General features: G+C 42.1%; 1 protein-coding gene across 1 annotated transcript in view; it reads right to left on the bottom strand.

Annotated features, from left to right (window-relative positions):
• Positions 1–17,067, bottom strand: part of LOC102306605 (glutamate receptor ionotropic, NMDA 2D) — a 56,525-nt gene that overhangs the window by 12,152 nt on the left and 27,306 nt on the right. The window contains exons 7-14 of the mRNA XM_014334528.2: positions 12,023–12,228; positions 11,268–11,436; positions 9,733–9,886; positions 9,152–9,277; positions 8,038–8,267; positions 7,523–7,683; positions 4,040–4,109; positions 3,832–3,949 (exon numbers count right to left, since the gene is read on the bottom strand). Of these exons, the coding sequence (XP_014190014.1) occupies positions 3,832–3,949; positions 4,040–4,109; positions 7,523–7,683; positions 8,038–8,267; positions 9,152–9,277; positions 9,733–9,886; positions 11,268–11,436; positions 12,023–12,228 (1,234 nt within the window). The remainder of the gene's footprint in view (positions 1–3,831; positions 3,950–4,039; positions 4,110–7,522; positions 7,684–8,037; positions 8,268–9,151; positions 9,278–9,732; positions 9,887–11,267; positions 11,437–12,022; positions 12,229–17,067) is intronic.

Raw genomic sequence — 17,067 nt, 5'->3', positions numbered from 1 at the left:
TAGATAGATAGATAGATAGATAGATAGATAGATAGATAGATAGATAGATAGATAGATAGATAGATAGATAGATAGATAGATAGATAGATAGATAGATAAGCACTGAAGTACAGGTCTGTAGGCTTGTTTTTTGCCCATTATCCAAGGTGACACTTCAAGGTCAGAGGTCAGCAATACAAAGAACAGAGTCCAAAACAACAAAGAGAAAGGGGACTGAGACAGAGAAGGGGAGGGAGAGGGGGAGAGGGTCCAAAACAATGAAGAAGCACTGAGAAGCAAAATGGCATCGACAACCTAATCTCAACATTGTAACCCAGAGTAAATGAGGAGAAGAGAAGAGAGACCAGGAGCCACAGTGAGATGGCTGGATAGGTTGAGCGAGCATGGAAAAGTGTGAGAGCGGTAATGAGGGAGCCTTAGAAAGAGAGAGGAGGAACGGCATTCTCTCTCCGTCCACGAACGTGTCAGGGAGAATGAGACAGACAGAGTTAGAGAGGGCTGCAAGAAGGAAAACAGAGATGGAGGACTGTGTGAGATTGTGTCATCATGACAAACAGTGGAACGCTCCTCAGCTTGAAGAGGATGGGAGGAGAGAAAAAGAGGAAAAATGTGAAGAGAGAGATTTGATAGAAAATGGCAGAGACGGGGAGAGAAGATCATAATCAGTTAATTGTGCTGGAGGGATGGTCAGGATCCTCACCCAGGTGGTAAGCTCTGGGGGTTTTAAGATCCCCATCTAATAACCAACCGAGAACCAACTTTTTACCCATAACTATATCTTTTCTTAACAAATCTGAGTTTCCAGGCTAAATGTGTGACTGGCTACAGGGGTTACTGGTGTAACCATAGTGCTGATCATTTACAAGATGCGGCGCATGATTCATGTTAGAGTTATATCATGACTAACAGAAGTCATAATGAGAGCTTTCTGTCGCACTAATAACAACGGCCCGATGAGCAGTGCTGCGATAACCAGGTATGAAGTTGCCTTCACTGCACACTGCACTCTCTGAACTATTTCAAATGAAAAGCAAGAGCAGAGTTTAAAAGCTGACAAGTCACACATCTAGTCGTAACACTGCACTTCTCTTCGAAAACTCAACCTTTTGCCTTTTCATTTGTGCCATCATTAGCCCTGCTCGCGTAGCTTAGATGAAGCTGATGCAGTCATCTGTGTGAACTGGTTAATGTGTCTCCTGTAGAACATCATCAGCCAACAGGCCGTAGCCTCCAGCTACATCAACAGATGGACACACTGCTACTGCAGCCCGCTGGCAGTTTAAGGTAACAACTCACTGTCTTATCTTATGCTCACACTTTTTTAGACACAATGTCTGTTTTTAACTCTATAATGTAGTCCCCACTGTGGAGAATTCATTGGAATTATTGACCTTCAGTGGCAGTTGTGTGTCCAAACAGGAGCCCGATTTGGAAACATCAAATATCTTACTTGAGGGTGCAGATAAACAGGTAGTCCCACAAGTGTCCTGTACTTCACAAGTCTCAGCTGAATGCTTTCTCCGATCTCTCACTCTCATTTCCTGGCTCCGCTGCCATTTGACTCCGAGTGATTCATCTTGTGCTTCTTCGTCTCCCTCATGAATTGGACTCTTTTTTCAATGTGCATGTTTCTTCTCTCCCTTAGACCTTTATGATGGCGGTTGTCTCTGCCTCTAAGTCACAGCCAGCTCAGGTCTGCCAAATCTGACAGGTGTGTCAAATCCACACTCTACCTATGTCGTTTCTGGCAGGTCAGGTCAGGTAGAGCTGGCGACACTGCAAACACGGAGCTGGCAGCGCACCACAAAGACATTATTTAATAAGAGAAAAACGTATTTGTGTGTGTGTGTCTAAGTGTGTGGGCGAGTGTGCATATGTAAATGTGCAAGTGTACATTTGCATTTTGCACTGTGCCAGATGGGGCATAATGCCAGACATGTCCAGAGACACTGAGCTCCACAGCTGTTGAGCAGCAAACCATGACCCGTACAATCCCATGCTTTTATCACAACATGACAAACCTCTCTGCATTCATTGCAAGATTTCTGGGGGAAAAAAAATTAAAAATCTGCCAGCCAAGAGCTAAAAACCCAGCTTCTCACATTTTTATTATCTACTCACTGAATAATATATTATTAGAATCAAAATCATGATACTATGCAAAATACAGGAGTGGATCTGATAAGAAGGGGAAAGGGAAATCTTGTTACTCAGCAGTTTTGATTTATCACGAAAAAACGTTGTAGTGAGATCAATGGACCAGCTCTTAAAGCTGTGGTATGAATCACAAGAGGTGACAACAAGGAGAACAATGTGCTCACATTGGAGAAAGCAGTGGAAAGTATCTCGGGTGCTCTGCTATCCTCTAATTCAGTTGTAAAAAAAAAATGATAGCACTCAAACACAGCATGGTACAATAATGATGTAACACTGTGACACGACTTAGCCCCGCTGAAGGTGCGACGCTGAGTCCTTGAGCCGCAGGGCGATTGTTGAGATGCAGCCTTTGAGGGCACGCTGAATGCGAGCCCCCCAACCCCCCACCCCCTGCTGCTCTCCGCATCCAAACAAACTAATCCTCTTCCTTAGTAATCCACTCCAATAATGCCTTCCTACAACTACAATTCTCAACATTCAACACCACCCTGTAACTAGATCCATCCAGCGTGCACAGCTGTTAAGGGTTTGTGCTACAATGAACATAAGCAAGGACAAGGAAATCTATCAAGAATTAAAAGAAATGACAAACACTGCATGTCAAGGCTGTCTGGGCTCCCTATTTTTCTAGCTAACACACACACACACACACTCGCATCCTTTTCCAGGTCCAGCTATTCAGCTCCAGACGCCAGTCTTATTTAATAGATCTTGGCACCAAATTGGCATTATCAGTGTGTAAGCAGCTAAAGCGTCTGCATGCCAGAAACAGCTAAAGGGCTTTGTCCGCCACGCCATAAGCAAAGCTGATTTAAAACACGAGAAAAAGCCAAACAAGAGGCATCCGACTGAGACAATAAACGTGTGTGGCGGACTGTGTAAAATGACAATCAAGCATTAGTGTACTGACGACTAAAAACAGATTCTCATGTGCTAATCACGAGTGTGTAAAGTAGACAAAGCACACTAATAACATCTCTATTTAATGATAGTTGTTTTTTATACCTCGTTTTACTTTCCTATTCAGAGCATTTTCAGGTGTTTCTTTTCACTTTTTTGCCACACTTCCTCACTTTGTATGTCAGTTTCAGCTAATCTGCAATAGGTATAAATCTGTCACCACCACACAAGTTGTGACTTTCTTTTTTTTTTTTTTTTACAACAGTGACGCACACAAGTAAATCTTTTTTTTTTCTGTTAGCTTTTCAAACAGGGAGAAAAGGAAAGCCAGAGAAATTCAGACAGGTTTGTACGAGAGTAGCGAGACAGTGGGGGAGGCAGACATCAACACAATCAAGTCATTTTTGCTAAGAAACAAACAAACAAAACAATTTTCTTCTTGCTCTGTTGTTTCTCCTCCTCTCCTCTGGCCAATAAAGAGATGTGCAAACCTCTTTAAAAGTGCCATCGGCCCTCTCCTACACACTCTTATTCCCTGTGTCACAATCAAAACACCTTAGACCCTTCAGCCTCTCCACACACCTTACACTCCCCCTGTCCACCACTCCACATCCTCTCATTCATCTACCCCCTGGGTCCTCCATCCACCCCACACTCTTGTGCTACTCTGTGGCTCGTTTCTCTATCCTTTTCATTTTTACTGTAACCTTCTCTTTGCTCCTGCATTGTCCTAATTATTTTCATCTGAACACCTCCCCTCCTCACAGTCCTCACCATCTCCCACCAGCTGCAGCAGGGCCAGGTCAAGAGGACGTTTCCAGCGTGAGTTTTTGTGCAGGGCGATACCGTAGCCTGTGGTGGCAAAAACCTTCCCCGAGCCTATGGTCATCACCTTGAAAGAGAGGACAACGAGCAGAACTTGAGAAACCCACCGAGGTGAATGCATGCCGCATGCACATACGTGTGAGTAAAAAGTCCTCACCTTACAACCTTCGTCCTTCCGAGCCATATAGTTCAGTACTGCAGCGTCATAAATAAAGGCATCCAGTTTCCTGTAAAGGGATGAAGGGAGAATTCATTCATCATTTAATGGGAGACAAGAGCAAAGGGATGGAGAGACTGACTGAGGCAAGAGAGGGGATATAAAGGTATAGCGCCGCAATGTACCTGGGAAGGGAGTTAGGGTGCAAAAATATATAGCAGACAGGCGCACAGAATGATAGAGAGGGCATAAAAAGTTAAATCATGACAAGAAAAGGGGAGAAGAGTGGAATAGTAAAGCAGGTTTGGCGGAAAGAGTGAAAACACAAGGAGAATAAAATAAGGCAGAGATCAGGAAAAGATGTGTGGGTAAGAGGGAGCGGGATGGTGGAGGAGGCAGCGGAGGGGACGAGGAGGATGGGGATTTATACGGTGCGGAGAGCGTTGTGACAGGGAGTGAGAGAGAGGGGGGAGAGATTTACACACTTCAGGGGGGAAAAGACATGGGATAGAGCTAGAGAGTGATGAGGATTATAAAGTTTAAATACAGACACATTGAGAAAGCACACTGGGAGGGGAAAGAATGGACCAAAAAAAAAAAAAGGAGGAGAAAGAAAAGACATGGCGACATAGGAGGGCAGATGAAGAGGAGAAGGGAAAGATAAGTACCGAGGAGCAGAAGAGAAAGCTGCTGGAGAAAAGCAGGTGTTCCTCATTCTTTTGCATGTTAACACTGAGTTATAATTGTGGTGTCAAGGCAAGATTCAGTGGGGGCTGATGGGGGAGGGGGGGTGACAGAAGCTTAGGATAAAGTAAACTGGGATTATCCAACACATGACGGGTGATAGAGATTCTACTAGAAACTGAAGAGGGAAATGCTGTTTGCACTGCGTGCGTGGGTGGAGATAGCGGCAAAGGTGGAGAGAGAAAGGGAAAGAGTAAAGGTGAGAGAATCTTTGCGGGAAAGCATGAAGTGTGACAAAAGATGTGAAACGTTAGCTGGAGTTGAAAAGAATGAGTGTGTGATGGCCTGCTGGTGTGAGACTGAGAACATTAAAAACCCGGAGCAAACAGTGACAGCGGGCCACATCTGCTGTCGTTCATTGCTGCAACTATTTCCATTCCGTCCGACGCAAACAAACGTGCCAGAGGCGTTTCAAACACACAGATTTGTTGAATGTCAACTGCAGCTTCCCAGGTCAAGGAGGAACCTGCATTTATGCAAACGCAGGCCACTGATTCCAGCTCAAACTCCCATCAGCTGATAGCACAGCTGTTTGGCCTGCTGCACATCTCACTGGCAAATTTGGGACACGCTATCTGAGATGCTTCAACCTGCACAGAAGTGCTGCTTTCTCTGCAAACCACTTTGCAAACCACCTCCTCCATTTCATGCCACTCGTGACATTCTGAATTAATAAATGTCATCCATGGCTACTGATGCCTGTTTTGCTCTGTAAAGGATCTTGCTGCTGGTCTCCTGCCTTCCATGCTTTCCATGATCCTGACATAACATTAACTAAAAGATTTCACCAATTGGAGAAAAAAAAGCTTGGTTTGTTTTTTAACCGCCTGAAGAAAAAAAACGAATTGGCCCTTTTTTTTGTGAGATTTAAAGATAAACAACAGCTGCTGAATATCCCATGTAGTAGAATATTTTCATTATATAATATATATCTAAGCTTAATCTAAGTGCAGTGAAAAAGATAGAGAAAATCAAGTTAAGTATACCGGGCAAGTATTTACCCCCTTCATCTTTGCTTATTTTTTGCATATTTAGCACATTTAAATGTTTCAGAGCATCCAACTCATTTTAATTTTAGACAATATTTAGCAGAATATCACATTAGACAAAGATAACCTGAATAAACACAAAATGGAGGTTTTCATTTATTAAGGGAAAAAAGCCATCCAAGTCTACCTGGCCCTGTGTGAAAAAGTAATTGCCTCCTAAACCTGATAACTGGTTGTGCCACCTTTGGCAGCAAGAAATGCAATCAAGAGTTTGCGATAACTGGCAATGAGTCTTTCACTTCACTGTGGAGGAATGTTGGCCCACTCTTCTTTATAGAAGTGTTTTCATTCAGCCACACTGGAAGGATTTAAGGTTGTGCCAAAGCATCTCAATCCGATTTAAGTCTGGACTTTGACTGGGCCACAACAAAACCTTTTTCTGAGGTATTCAGAGGTTGATTTGCTAGTGTGTTTCCCATTATTCTCCTGCTGCATAATCTAAGTGTGCCTTATATTTTCCTTCAGGATTTTGTGGTTCCTTCAATGACAGCAAGTCGTCCTGAAGCAACAAAGCAGCCTCAGACCATCACACTCCCACCACCATGCCTGAATGTTGGTGTGATGTTCTTTTTATGAAATGCTGTGTTAGTTTTACACCAGATGTAACAGGATACAAGCCTTCCAGAAAGTTTAACTTTTTCTTCATCGGTCCACAGAATATTTTTCAAACAGTAGTTTTTGCTAGGATCTCTCACACAGATGCCATTTTCCACCATTGAAGCTTTACCACCATTCCAGGTTTTCTCCATTTGTGGATAATGGCTCTCACTGTGGTTCGCAGTGGTTAGAAATGGTGGTGCAATCCTTTACAGACTGATAGATGTCAGTGACTTTGTTTCCCAGCTGTTTCTTTAGATTGTGACACAGTGCTTTTTTGAATCGGAGAAAAAAGTGATTCAAACCTGCCTGAGCTTATGTGGAAAAGTAATTTCCTCCCTTGTTAAATTATAAAATAGCTGTGATTAACCACATATTTAGAAAGCTGGATTGGATTTCACTAGCCACACCCAGGCCTGATTACTGCCAGACCTGTTGAATCAAGAAATCCTTTAAGTTCAGCCTCTCTGACAAAATGAGGTAGGCTGAAAGATCACGTAAGAAATTAAATCTTTATTCAAAAACTGAATTTTGCATCGACTCGGGTTGTCTTTGCCCAATATTAAACTTTGTCTGATGATCTCAAATATGTAGTGTGACAAATATACAAAAAGAAAAAAGCGGGCAAAACCTTTTTCAGAGCACTGTATACTTGCTTTGATATGTAATAATATATATTGATTTATCTGTTGTCCCCTTAAAGTCTTAGGCAAATGATTTTATGTTAAATTTGAGGACATTTTACAAAAATGAGCACATGTGCAAACCAGGTGGCATGTTGGCCCAGTGGATGTCACTTCACAAAACGAAGGCTCTGGGTTCCAGTCTGCTTGTTGAGTGGGGTATCTGCACATGTGCGGGTTTTCTTAAGGTACTCTGGTTTCCTTTTACAGCCCAAAGACAAGCATGTGAGTGATTTTTAATTGGCTGCAGGTGTGGATGTGTCGTTCCACGTTAACCCTGTGATGGACAGGCTGCGCCCCTCCTTTTACCCAAAGTCCCTGCTACTCTATTTAGATAGGCAGTTACGGATGGATGAAGGAGTGAGAGAGGAGTGGAGTAAGACAAAGGTAAAGGTTCATGGCAGACAGACCCGGTTTTGAGGTTCAGTATGGCATCCTCCACTCCTTTCTGGTTGTATTTTCCCATGTACTGGTGCATGTCTGGGTAGTTGGAGCGGATGTTTTTTTCTGTGCTACCGTTGGGCACCGTGCCAAACTTCAGAGGTGGGTACTGCTCCTCGGGATGCTGAAACTAGCAGAGCAAAGGGAGACGAGGGAGGGAGACGGAAGGGGCATGAGACACACCAGGCTGTGCACCAATCTGTCTGACCTATTTCTGTCCACTCTCCAGACTAACTTACAACACTCCATGCACAGTCAAATCTTTGAAAAGAGAGCAGTCTGTGGACTTAAATTAGTATTTAGGACTGTCTTTTAAGTATTCGAGAACTGTGGTAATTGAGTTCTGTTAAATGAGATTTTATTCATTTCTAAATTCCTGTGCTTTAATCAATTTAACATTCAAATGCATGGGATTTAGCTCACTCTAAGACTTTAATTCTCCTTCTGCTTTTTCTGCTTAATCAGTATTCAAGCCATGAAGTACCTTCTTGTCCGAGAGGCCTGACACTGTGTCAATGTACTCCTCCTGGATCATGAAGGCAGCCAGGTTAGCAGTGTAGGAGGCCAGAAAAATGACAGCAAAGAAGGCCCAAATCAGCACCATGATCTTGCTTGTGGTTCCTCTTGGGTTCTCCACTGGCACAGAGTTGTTAAAGACAATGGCCCACAAAAGCCAGACAGACTTTCCTATAGTGAAAGTAGACCCTCCAGCCTCTGTCCAGAAAGATAAGGAAGAAAAGAAGAAATTAAAAAGAAGACCTTTCAGTTTAAAAAGAGCAGTTGTAACACTATATTTACTTCTAGGAAGTGATCCAGCCGGTACTCAGCACAAGTGTATTCACAGGCATCTGTAAATGACGCGGCTGACTCAAATTAAACGCGTCTGAATGAAAAACAGCCTCGGAGCATATGAAAAAGGAAACCTTGCAGATTTTCTTTTGACAACAAACCTCATAAGGTGGCGCCTATACGTTACGTAGATGGCAGATATCAATTCATCTGCTACACGATCAAACAAACCACCTGGTGCAAAAACACTATTCAAAAGGACTCAAACACTCCTGCCTTTACACAGCGGGAATAAAGGAGGCAGGAAGAAGAGAGGCGAGAGTGAATAAGAGGGATATATAGGAGGATGACGGAGGAGTAAATTTATGTAGAACACAGCAATCATGCAGTAAAAGAGGCGAGCCAGGCTGGGTATTGGACCAAGGCATCAGGCATACTGAATATCACAGGGGTACAAACTATGCTGCTGAATAATAAATGGCTTCTTCGGTATTGAGAATACTTGGAAGGAGTTCAGTATACTGTAGGTATAATTTCCTCTTTGCTACACTCACAGCTAAAGATTCATGGCAGCTGATTCAAAATACACATCGATTTTTTTCCCCATCTAATGCAACAGCTAACTAACGAGACAGCGAAAAACAAAAAAACAATCAGATGCTTTCATAAGATCATTGTGACTAAGATTTTTTTTTTTTGAACCAGTTTTCCAGGAGTGTGTTTAATGTTTGTTCTTTTGATCCATTTGGCAACAGTGATGGACTTCACAGAGATGCATTAAACACAGACAGCTTGGACTCATCACTCACTCTTGCCGGTCTGGAGACTGCGGTTGTAGCCTACGGGGCTGAAGAACTCAAAAATAAAGACAGTCACAGCCACGACGGTCAGGCACATGACAAACATCATCACCCACACCGCTGGACTGTAGGGCTCTGTGGAAAAAAACAAAAACATGCACTTTTTTGTACTCTTATTGCATTATTAAATTACTGTAACTGTCATTATCAGTATAAGAAACAAGAATGTTTCATAAATGTAGCCCATAATGGAGACTATATATGCAGAGAAATGAAAACCACTGGAGCAAATATATTCTCCAAAAGCCCATAAACACACTCTCTTCTCTTTCTTCTTCTTCTTTTTTTTTTTACAATCATCTCAATGCAGTCTATAGGCCCATAACACTGTTCTCCCGCTGGAGCCTGGAGTCTGCTGACGGAGTGAAAGTAAAAGTTAAGAAGACGTGAACCTAAGAAAAACTAATGGCTAATCTTGATGTAAAGAACTAGCAACCAAAGGCTGGGGCGTTTTATGCAAACTCAGCGCTCCACAATTAGATTAGATTCTGTACATCAGCTACACGCCGCCCACAAACACAGCCTCTTACCTAAGAAAGCTGATGGCGATACAGTCCCATTGCTACGGGAGACCATGACACTGATCCCCGTCTCCACAAAGGGCACGGAGAAATCCACAACTTCTGACCTCTCCTCATTGATAGTCAGCGAGCCAATGGCCATATCCGCCCGCTTGTACACCACCTAAAGGGGGACAAACAGCACCGCTAAGAAATAAATCGGCTGTAATTATGAGTAAATCGTGTACCTGTTACAGCTAGACAAAGCCCATCCTTTTCAGTCCAGAAGGTTTTCAGGTAAGGTGCTGACAAGTCACACCTTGACCCTTTGTACATCATTAAACTTGCCTACATGAGAAACTCGGTCTTGTACAAATACTGAACACGTGTCTCTTCAGCATCCCTTTAGCATACAAAATGAGCTAGGACGCTTCTCAACCCTGCCACCATCTAGCAAAAACCTGAAAACCGCTGTGTCCGCTGATTGTATGAGTGAAATGTTAATCTACATTAGACATGGCACATTCGCTCTTCAGAGCAAATCAGCAGAAAAATGAAGCGAAGTGGAAAGCAAAGCACCCTCCTCTCAACTTTGCCAAGTCTCTGGATTACCTGATCAAAGAATGGCAGGCTTTGGAACATCTGATCAAAAGACAGACATTAGTTTGAGAAAACAAAATTGCCCTTTTGCATGTAAAAAATAGATTCGACAGACGGGCTCAAGTTATAAATGATAGAGCAGGAGAGAGCAGTGGAACTGTTTTGGAACCTGTGACAACTGGCGTTTGGCAAGTTCCCTCTGGGACAAAGATAGAAACAGCAGGGCGCTTCAATGAAACAGCAGCTCCCGTATCGATCTCGGCTGGTGTGTGAGGATGTGTGCATGCTTTTCTGTCTGTCTGTGCATGCTTCTTTTTTTTTCATTTTCTTGCCAACATCTCTGTATCTTTACTTGATGGTGGATCATGAACTATATTACCACGAAAATATCAAGGACTACCAGCTAGGGGGTATCTGACAGAGTGTGTGTTTGTGTGTGCGCGTTTGTGACTAAGGATGTGTCTCTGCAGATAACACACTGTCGGGACGCGTTTGTAGGAGAGTGAGCTCACTGCATGTGTTACACATTATGCTTGTCCTTCTAATTTGTTTAACCGTGAGTTATTTTCTCTCTAATACAGTATGCGTTCTGTTTTGTGTGTGTGTGTGTGTGTGTGTGTGTGCACGCCTGCTGCAGTGTGTAATAAATGACAGCTGTCTGATTGCTAGCAGTGGTTAAGTGGCCATAACTCTCACAGCGATTGATGTGACACTTAGCGTTTAACTGGTCACCCAGGACGCGAGACCACACACTGAGGAATGCTACTACTTGACCGAAAATGCGACTCAAATATGCAGAGGCACACACACACACACACACACACACACACACACACACACACACCCTTTTCACACATGCACAAGTGATACGGGAGCGACATTGAGAACACATTGCTCACAAAGGCAGACAGGCAGAACCGGGAGCTTCCACGGGCTTACAGACACACACACTCACAAAGACTTGCCTCTCCAATCATGCCGTTCCAAACCCCATCAATTTTCTTCCCATGTTTCCCATTGGTCACTAAGTAAAGATCGTAGGTGAAGCCGACTATTTTGGCCAATCTCTTGAGGATGTCAATGCAGAAACCCTTGCAGCACTGCTTCATTGGAGCCACACCCTCATGGATGGCACTATGAAAGAGACACAGCACAGAGTAAAAGATAATAGCAAAAAATAATCATAGTAAAACTTTAAAGGTGAAAATCTTTAAGGAAAGGTAAGGAAAGGAAAGGAAGGCAGTTGGATATGGTCACAAAAATGGAGTACTGTGGCCAAGCACTTGTTGACAGGTTTGATCGACCTGTGCAGGATAGGTGCTGTCATCCCTTCAGAAGCTGATGAACCATAAAGCTCCACTGTGGTCATATCTGATTCCAGACCCCTGAGTCATTCCACTGATCCTCTGGAGAGCAGTCTGTTATTGATTACGGCCAGGGAGTGAAGAGACCACAGTTTTGATAGGTGACTGATGTCACCTCAATTGGATGGCATCATGAGAGCTTAGGAACTCCATTCCAAACACTAGTAAATAAAGCAGTCTCTAGTACTCCTTTCAATTAGATTACCCTCCATTATTTCTTTTCCCAAAGTACCACCATCTTTGAAATGAAAGTGTCCAAAAATAAGGTATGGAAAAGATAATCACATCACATACATAATAAAATACGTGAGTTATTTCTTTTACATTTCTCCCTCTTCCTTTCAAGGCTTTCAAACCTGGCATTAAGGGGTCGTCTGCAGGGAACTGAGTCACGGATGCAGGTTCCAGATGCAGGGTCTGCAAGCTCTACAATGACAAATGGCCTTTCTTCCAGTGTGACAACACGCAGGTGCTGGGCATCATCGGGTGGTTTAAGGAATGGCCCGTAGCGGGACCAGGCTGGGTACCGTAACCTCAGCACGCCATTCTCCCACCAGCCTACCTAGGGGAACAGACAAGAGAAACATTAGAGGAAGTGCAGTACTCTAGTGCCAAAGGCCTTTAGTTGTAATGATAAATAAGCACGTAATCTTTCCCATATAGAATAAAAAGCATTAGAAAAAACTTAGACAGGTCATATTCACATTGTCTCAAGACTTGTTGGAAAGTAATAGCTAAATTAACTTGGATTAATGTTTCAAGTAATTCAAACGAGCGTTTTCCAAATGTGTAACAGAATCAGTTTGTGTAACCATTTTTGGAAACAGAATGTTCACTAATCTCAGAAGATAATTTGGCTCAAACCGCTGCTATCTTTAAGGCTTTTTTCAGGCCCATTTCTGGGGTTGTCTTTTTCACCGATCTGCAAGAAAGTTGGAAGCAAGGGCTGATTTTAATCTTGTATCTGGGCATCTGGTTGAAAGGCTGATAAAAATGTGTGACCTTGGCAGAGAAGCAAGAGGTGTAAGATGGCAGTATTCCAGTTCATTCATGAGTTATCTCAAATTAAGTCTGGATTCTGATTGGCCAGGAGGGTTGAATTAACCTTAAAAAGTAACAAAATATTTCAGAGAACTTTGTTAGACTCACTCTCTTTCCCATTTACTTTATAAATTTATGTGTGTCCATGTGCATATAATCTGCATTAGAAATTCAGAGTATTTCTGTGTTTTATGCACCTGTGGACGTTTCCCAGTAGCACTGTGAAGTTTTCAGTGTCTGACTGAACACTGTGGCTGTACCTTTCTCCGAAATTCACGACCGAGTTTCATTCCTGTCAGATCATGAATTGTTATTAACTTCCAGTTATTGGTCTGCTTTGCTTCTTTCCTGGACTTTCCCGAGATATCTCTCTGATGTCTAGCTGGCTTGAGGAGGGGCATGGAAAGGACTTCTCATTCAGAAAATACTGTTTATGCAGTTTAAGACGAGATTTAATAATGGTCTGCGCTACAGCTGTTTAAAAAGCTGCTGCTGGTATTTACTAAAGGGGGGCAGTGTTGATTTTCCAACTGAACAGAGATGTTTTTGTGGCTGTCCATGTATTTGTTGTTCTCTTTTAGAGGGCAAAAAATTGGGACTATTCATTGAGGCATAATTAACTGCAAATTATTATTAGATCCCAGTCCCATATATTTGTCGTCTTCAATCATACTGGTAACTTGATCACAGAGGAAGAATCCCAGTACAAGTTACGCACATTGAGGTGCACATATTGGTACACACACACAGCCACGTTGTTTTTAACAGTGAGCAGAGCGTACTGCAGTGTTTTAGGACCAAATGGTCACATTTCCACACACAGACTAATTCACAGTAAAATAGTTTCTGCATGTCTTTTCTCAGCAGTGGTTTTTAGAGCACCTTAATATTTAAAAAACAAACACAAACACAACAAAAAATCATACTGAAATGTTGGTCAAAAATAAGTATTGGCTGAGGGGCTTAGAAATAATATGCCATTTAAAAAAATTTTTTTTAAAAGAAAGAAATAATACGCTATCTGAAGTTTATAATATTTACCTCCAGACTAAAATAAATGGTCACAATTATGCACGCGGCACAGTAACAGTAACGTAGGTGGCGTTCTTCTTCTGCAGGTCAACAGTTGAGCACATGTGGTAGAGAGGTTTGTAAAAAAAAAAGATTTTTTTTACAGCAAGAAGCTGAACTCTAGCTGTGTTATAACAAGATGGCGCCTTTACATTCAGTAGTTTGTGAGAACTACTATTGAAAGAGACTAGTTCATTATAAAAGTGTCTAAAGGCACAGGTGGTACTACAAATATAATTTTATGTGAACACTTACTATAGAGTTTTGATAAAAATGTTGAGAATCTACTGGGTTTTTTCCCCAAGTATTAAAAACAGTCAACAATTCATTTTATATAAAAATGGCTGTAACTGCTAAAAAATTAATGCAAAATGTTTGTAAAACTGTCCCCCTCAGTCCTCCTGTTTCTCCTCGTGCTTGAGTTTCTGTGTCTGTGTTCATGGACGGGACTCATTGCGGTTTGCCTCTGGCTGAACGCACCTGCTGCCAGGAATGGAGTGTTAGTGAAAACAATGAGGAACAACCCGTGCAACTTGCGCAGGCCGACTCTCCCTCGCAGAACAGCTCTCAGCTGGCGAGTGCCTTTATTTTGGAGTGAAAGGACATTTCATTTATGCCTGTCCTGTGTGCCCAAAAGACCACGCTCGCAAGTAGTAGTAGGGATACTGACGAGCGAGCAGTGAAATGGCTCAACCCTACCTCATGTTCAGGCTCATGTTTCCAGCAGAAATCATCTTAAATCATCCTCTCATTCTCTCTGGCAACAACTCAAAACAACTTTGTCTGTCTTCTTGAGGCCCCTCTCACTCCTCTCGAAGTTAGTCACACCTGGTCGAGATGCCATAACCCAAACATAGACTGGAATAAAAACCAGAATGTCTCTTTCAAACATTCGCTTCAGAGTCTCACTATGGGCAACGCTCTCCCAGCGTTGTCCTCAGAAGCCTAATATATCAGGGGTGTCAAACTCCAGTCCTCGAGGGCTGGTGTCCTGAAACTTTTAAACGTGTCCCTGCTGCAACACACCTGAATAAAATTAGTAGGTCATTAGCAAGACTCTATAGGACTCAACTGCATGCTGGCAGCCAAGTTCTATAGAGAACTTGCTGATCACTATCTGTATGTATCACAGTTATTTCACTGTTAATAAATGCACTCGAGTTCACCACTCTAAATCCTGCGATTGGGTCCACTCTGCCCAGTGTTCTTCACAAAAACCCCTTGAATTAAAGCTCAAAGTCTCCGCTTCCATCACATATCGATGGCTGGATCCACTGCTGTGGTTTACAGAAGTTATCTCTGTCCAACAAATTATGGACCTAACTGTATGTATGCTTGTATGAAGTAATAGAGTACCTATCACAACCAAAGGGCAGAGCATAAAAACGATCTCAGAAAGCCCTTCAACAGAGACATGTTTATTAAATACACTTATATCTGTAGTTTTTGTTGGCTTGGATGTTTTCTGAAATCCTTGTATTACATAAATAGAGAAAAAAAAGACAGAAAAAACAATCCAATGCAGCAACCACACAAAATAGTGGCACCAGATGATTGCAGCTACAATGAAGATCTGTTTGACAGTCTCAATAAAAACTGAATCTTAAAGGGGTCATAAAGGTAGCACTTTGTGAAAGGCTGTAATCATATTTACTGTTAATAACTTGGATGCTGCGCTTACTCACTCTGTTTTAGAAAACCGAGCCTTTAATATTCACTGTCATGTGACCAATCTGTGGTTGTGCAAAGGGTGCAGCTGTTACTCACATATGTTTGTCAAATCAGACATTAAACTAAATAAGAACATTATTCATGGTAATGGTTCTGAGTAAAATGAACCAATTAAAATCCATCTCCTGGCATTGATTAAATCTGCCAAAACTCACCTCTGTTCATTAAAATGACAAATTTCATTTCCCCCCCTGAAAATAAAGCCTTCATGTCTTAAAATGCCTTAGATGCAACTCTGTGCTTTTAACTTATTTAATTAACATCATTCCTCAGCTAACTGCCTGCAGACCCTCTCCACTCACCCTCTGCATCTGCCTTACAAATTCTCTTATTAAATACATCGTGGTTTACACAGCCAAAGTCCATTTTTTGTTAGAGTTGTTTAGTAGAGTAAAATGTGCTTAATTTATAAATCAGGATGTCCAAAGCACATGTTGTTTCTGTGTTTCAGAGGAAAGGTTTGCATCCAGTTCCAGGAGTACACTACATGATGCTAAGGCTTAGTGTTAAAACTAAACAAGTTTGCAATCACAAATAAAGCATTTTGATGGATTAACTCTTCTTGGGAAGCTTGTTGACGACTTAAGTAACGTTATCCCTACTTCACCTGTCTTTTCTCTGCTACATTCCTTGTGTGTCTGTTGTCTGTTTGTAAAGCAGAGCATAGGAGGAGGACAGGTGAGACACTTGTGGTGACACAGAGAGCAGAAGACTCACACATGCCCTTAAACAGTATCACCCTTCACGATGTCATTTATCAGTTAATATAGTGTCTTTCTGATGTTATACAAACTTTGCTCTGATAAATTAGCCAGATGCAGCAAGTTCACAGGACTGGTTTCGATCGGTTTGTTGCATGTCCAGCCTCAACTCTGACTGGATTTTTTTTTTTTTTTTACTCATGATCCGACTACCAAAAATAAATGAACGACTAAATAAAACACCATATGAACAAGGTTAAAAACTTGACTTCAATCAGAGGTGCCATTAAGTTTCAAATAGAAGGAGGGCTTTACTGAGATGGGGCTAACTGTGCTGAGCTTAAATCCATAGACATTTTGGACATTTAACAGCCTGGAGCCAAAGTTATGCTTTCATTTGACTTTTTTTAATTTAAAAAAAAACTGGCCCTAACATTTTATTTTTGTTTTGATAATCTTACATGAAGCTATGAGACCAGATTGTTCTGTCCTCTATCGACCTGAAAATGTCTATCAAGCATCTTTTCACTAGTATCATCGTTGTCTCCTTCTCTTAGCATTATTTATAGCAATGCAGCCGGGATGGACTGGATGCCTCTGCCTGGGTGCCTGGGATATTCACACTTCTTAAGCAGCACAAGGATGAACCACACCCAGGAACAGTGAGTTTATTTGTGAAACTTCCTCTACCGGCCTCTCTTGACAATTCTCGGCGTGATCACCCAATAAAAGTCACATCACAGTGTCGTGACAAGTGAAAAAGACACAACATAATAGAAAGTGCACATGGAAACTGTAAACACATGCACAAACAAGAAGATATGCCGTTAAATGCACACACATACACACGCGCGCGC

The sequence above is a fragment of the Haplochromis burtoni genome, unplaced genomic scaffold (assembly GCF_018398535.1).
Source record: "Haplochromis burtoni strain Fernald_Lab_line unplaced genomic scaffold, NCSU_Asbu1 Contig_80, whole genome shotgun sequence".
NCBI classification, from domain to species: domain Eukaryota; kingdom Metazoa; phylum Chordata; class Actinopteri; order Cichliformes; family Cichlidae; genus Haplochromis; species Haplochromis burtoni.
Note: the sequence above shows the minus strand (reverse complement) of the source record. Positions and strands in the feature narration are given on the sequence as shown.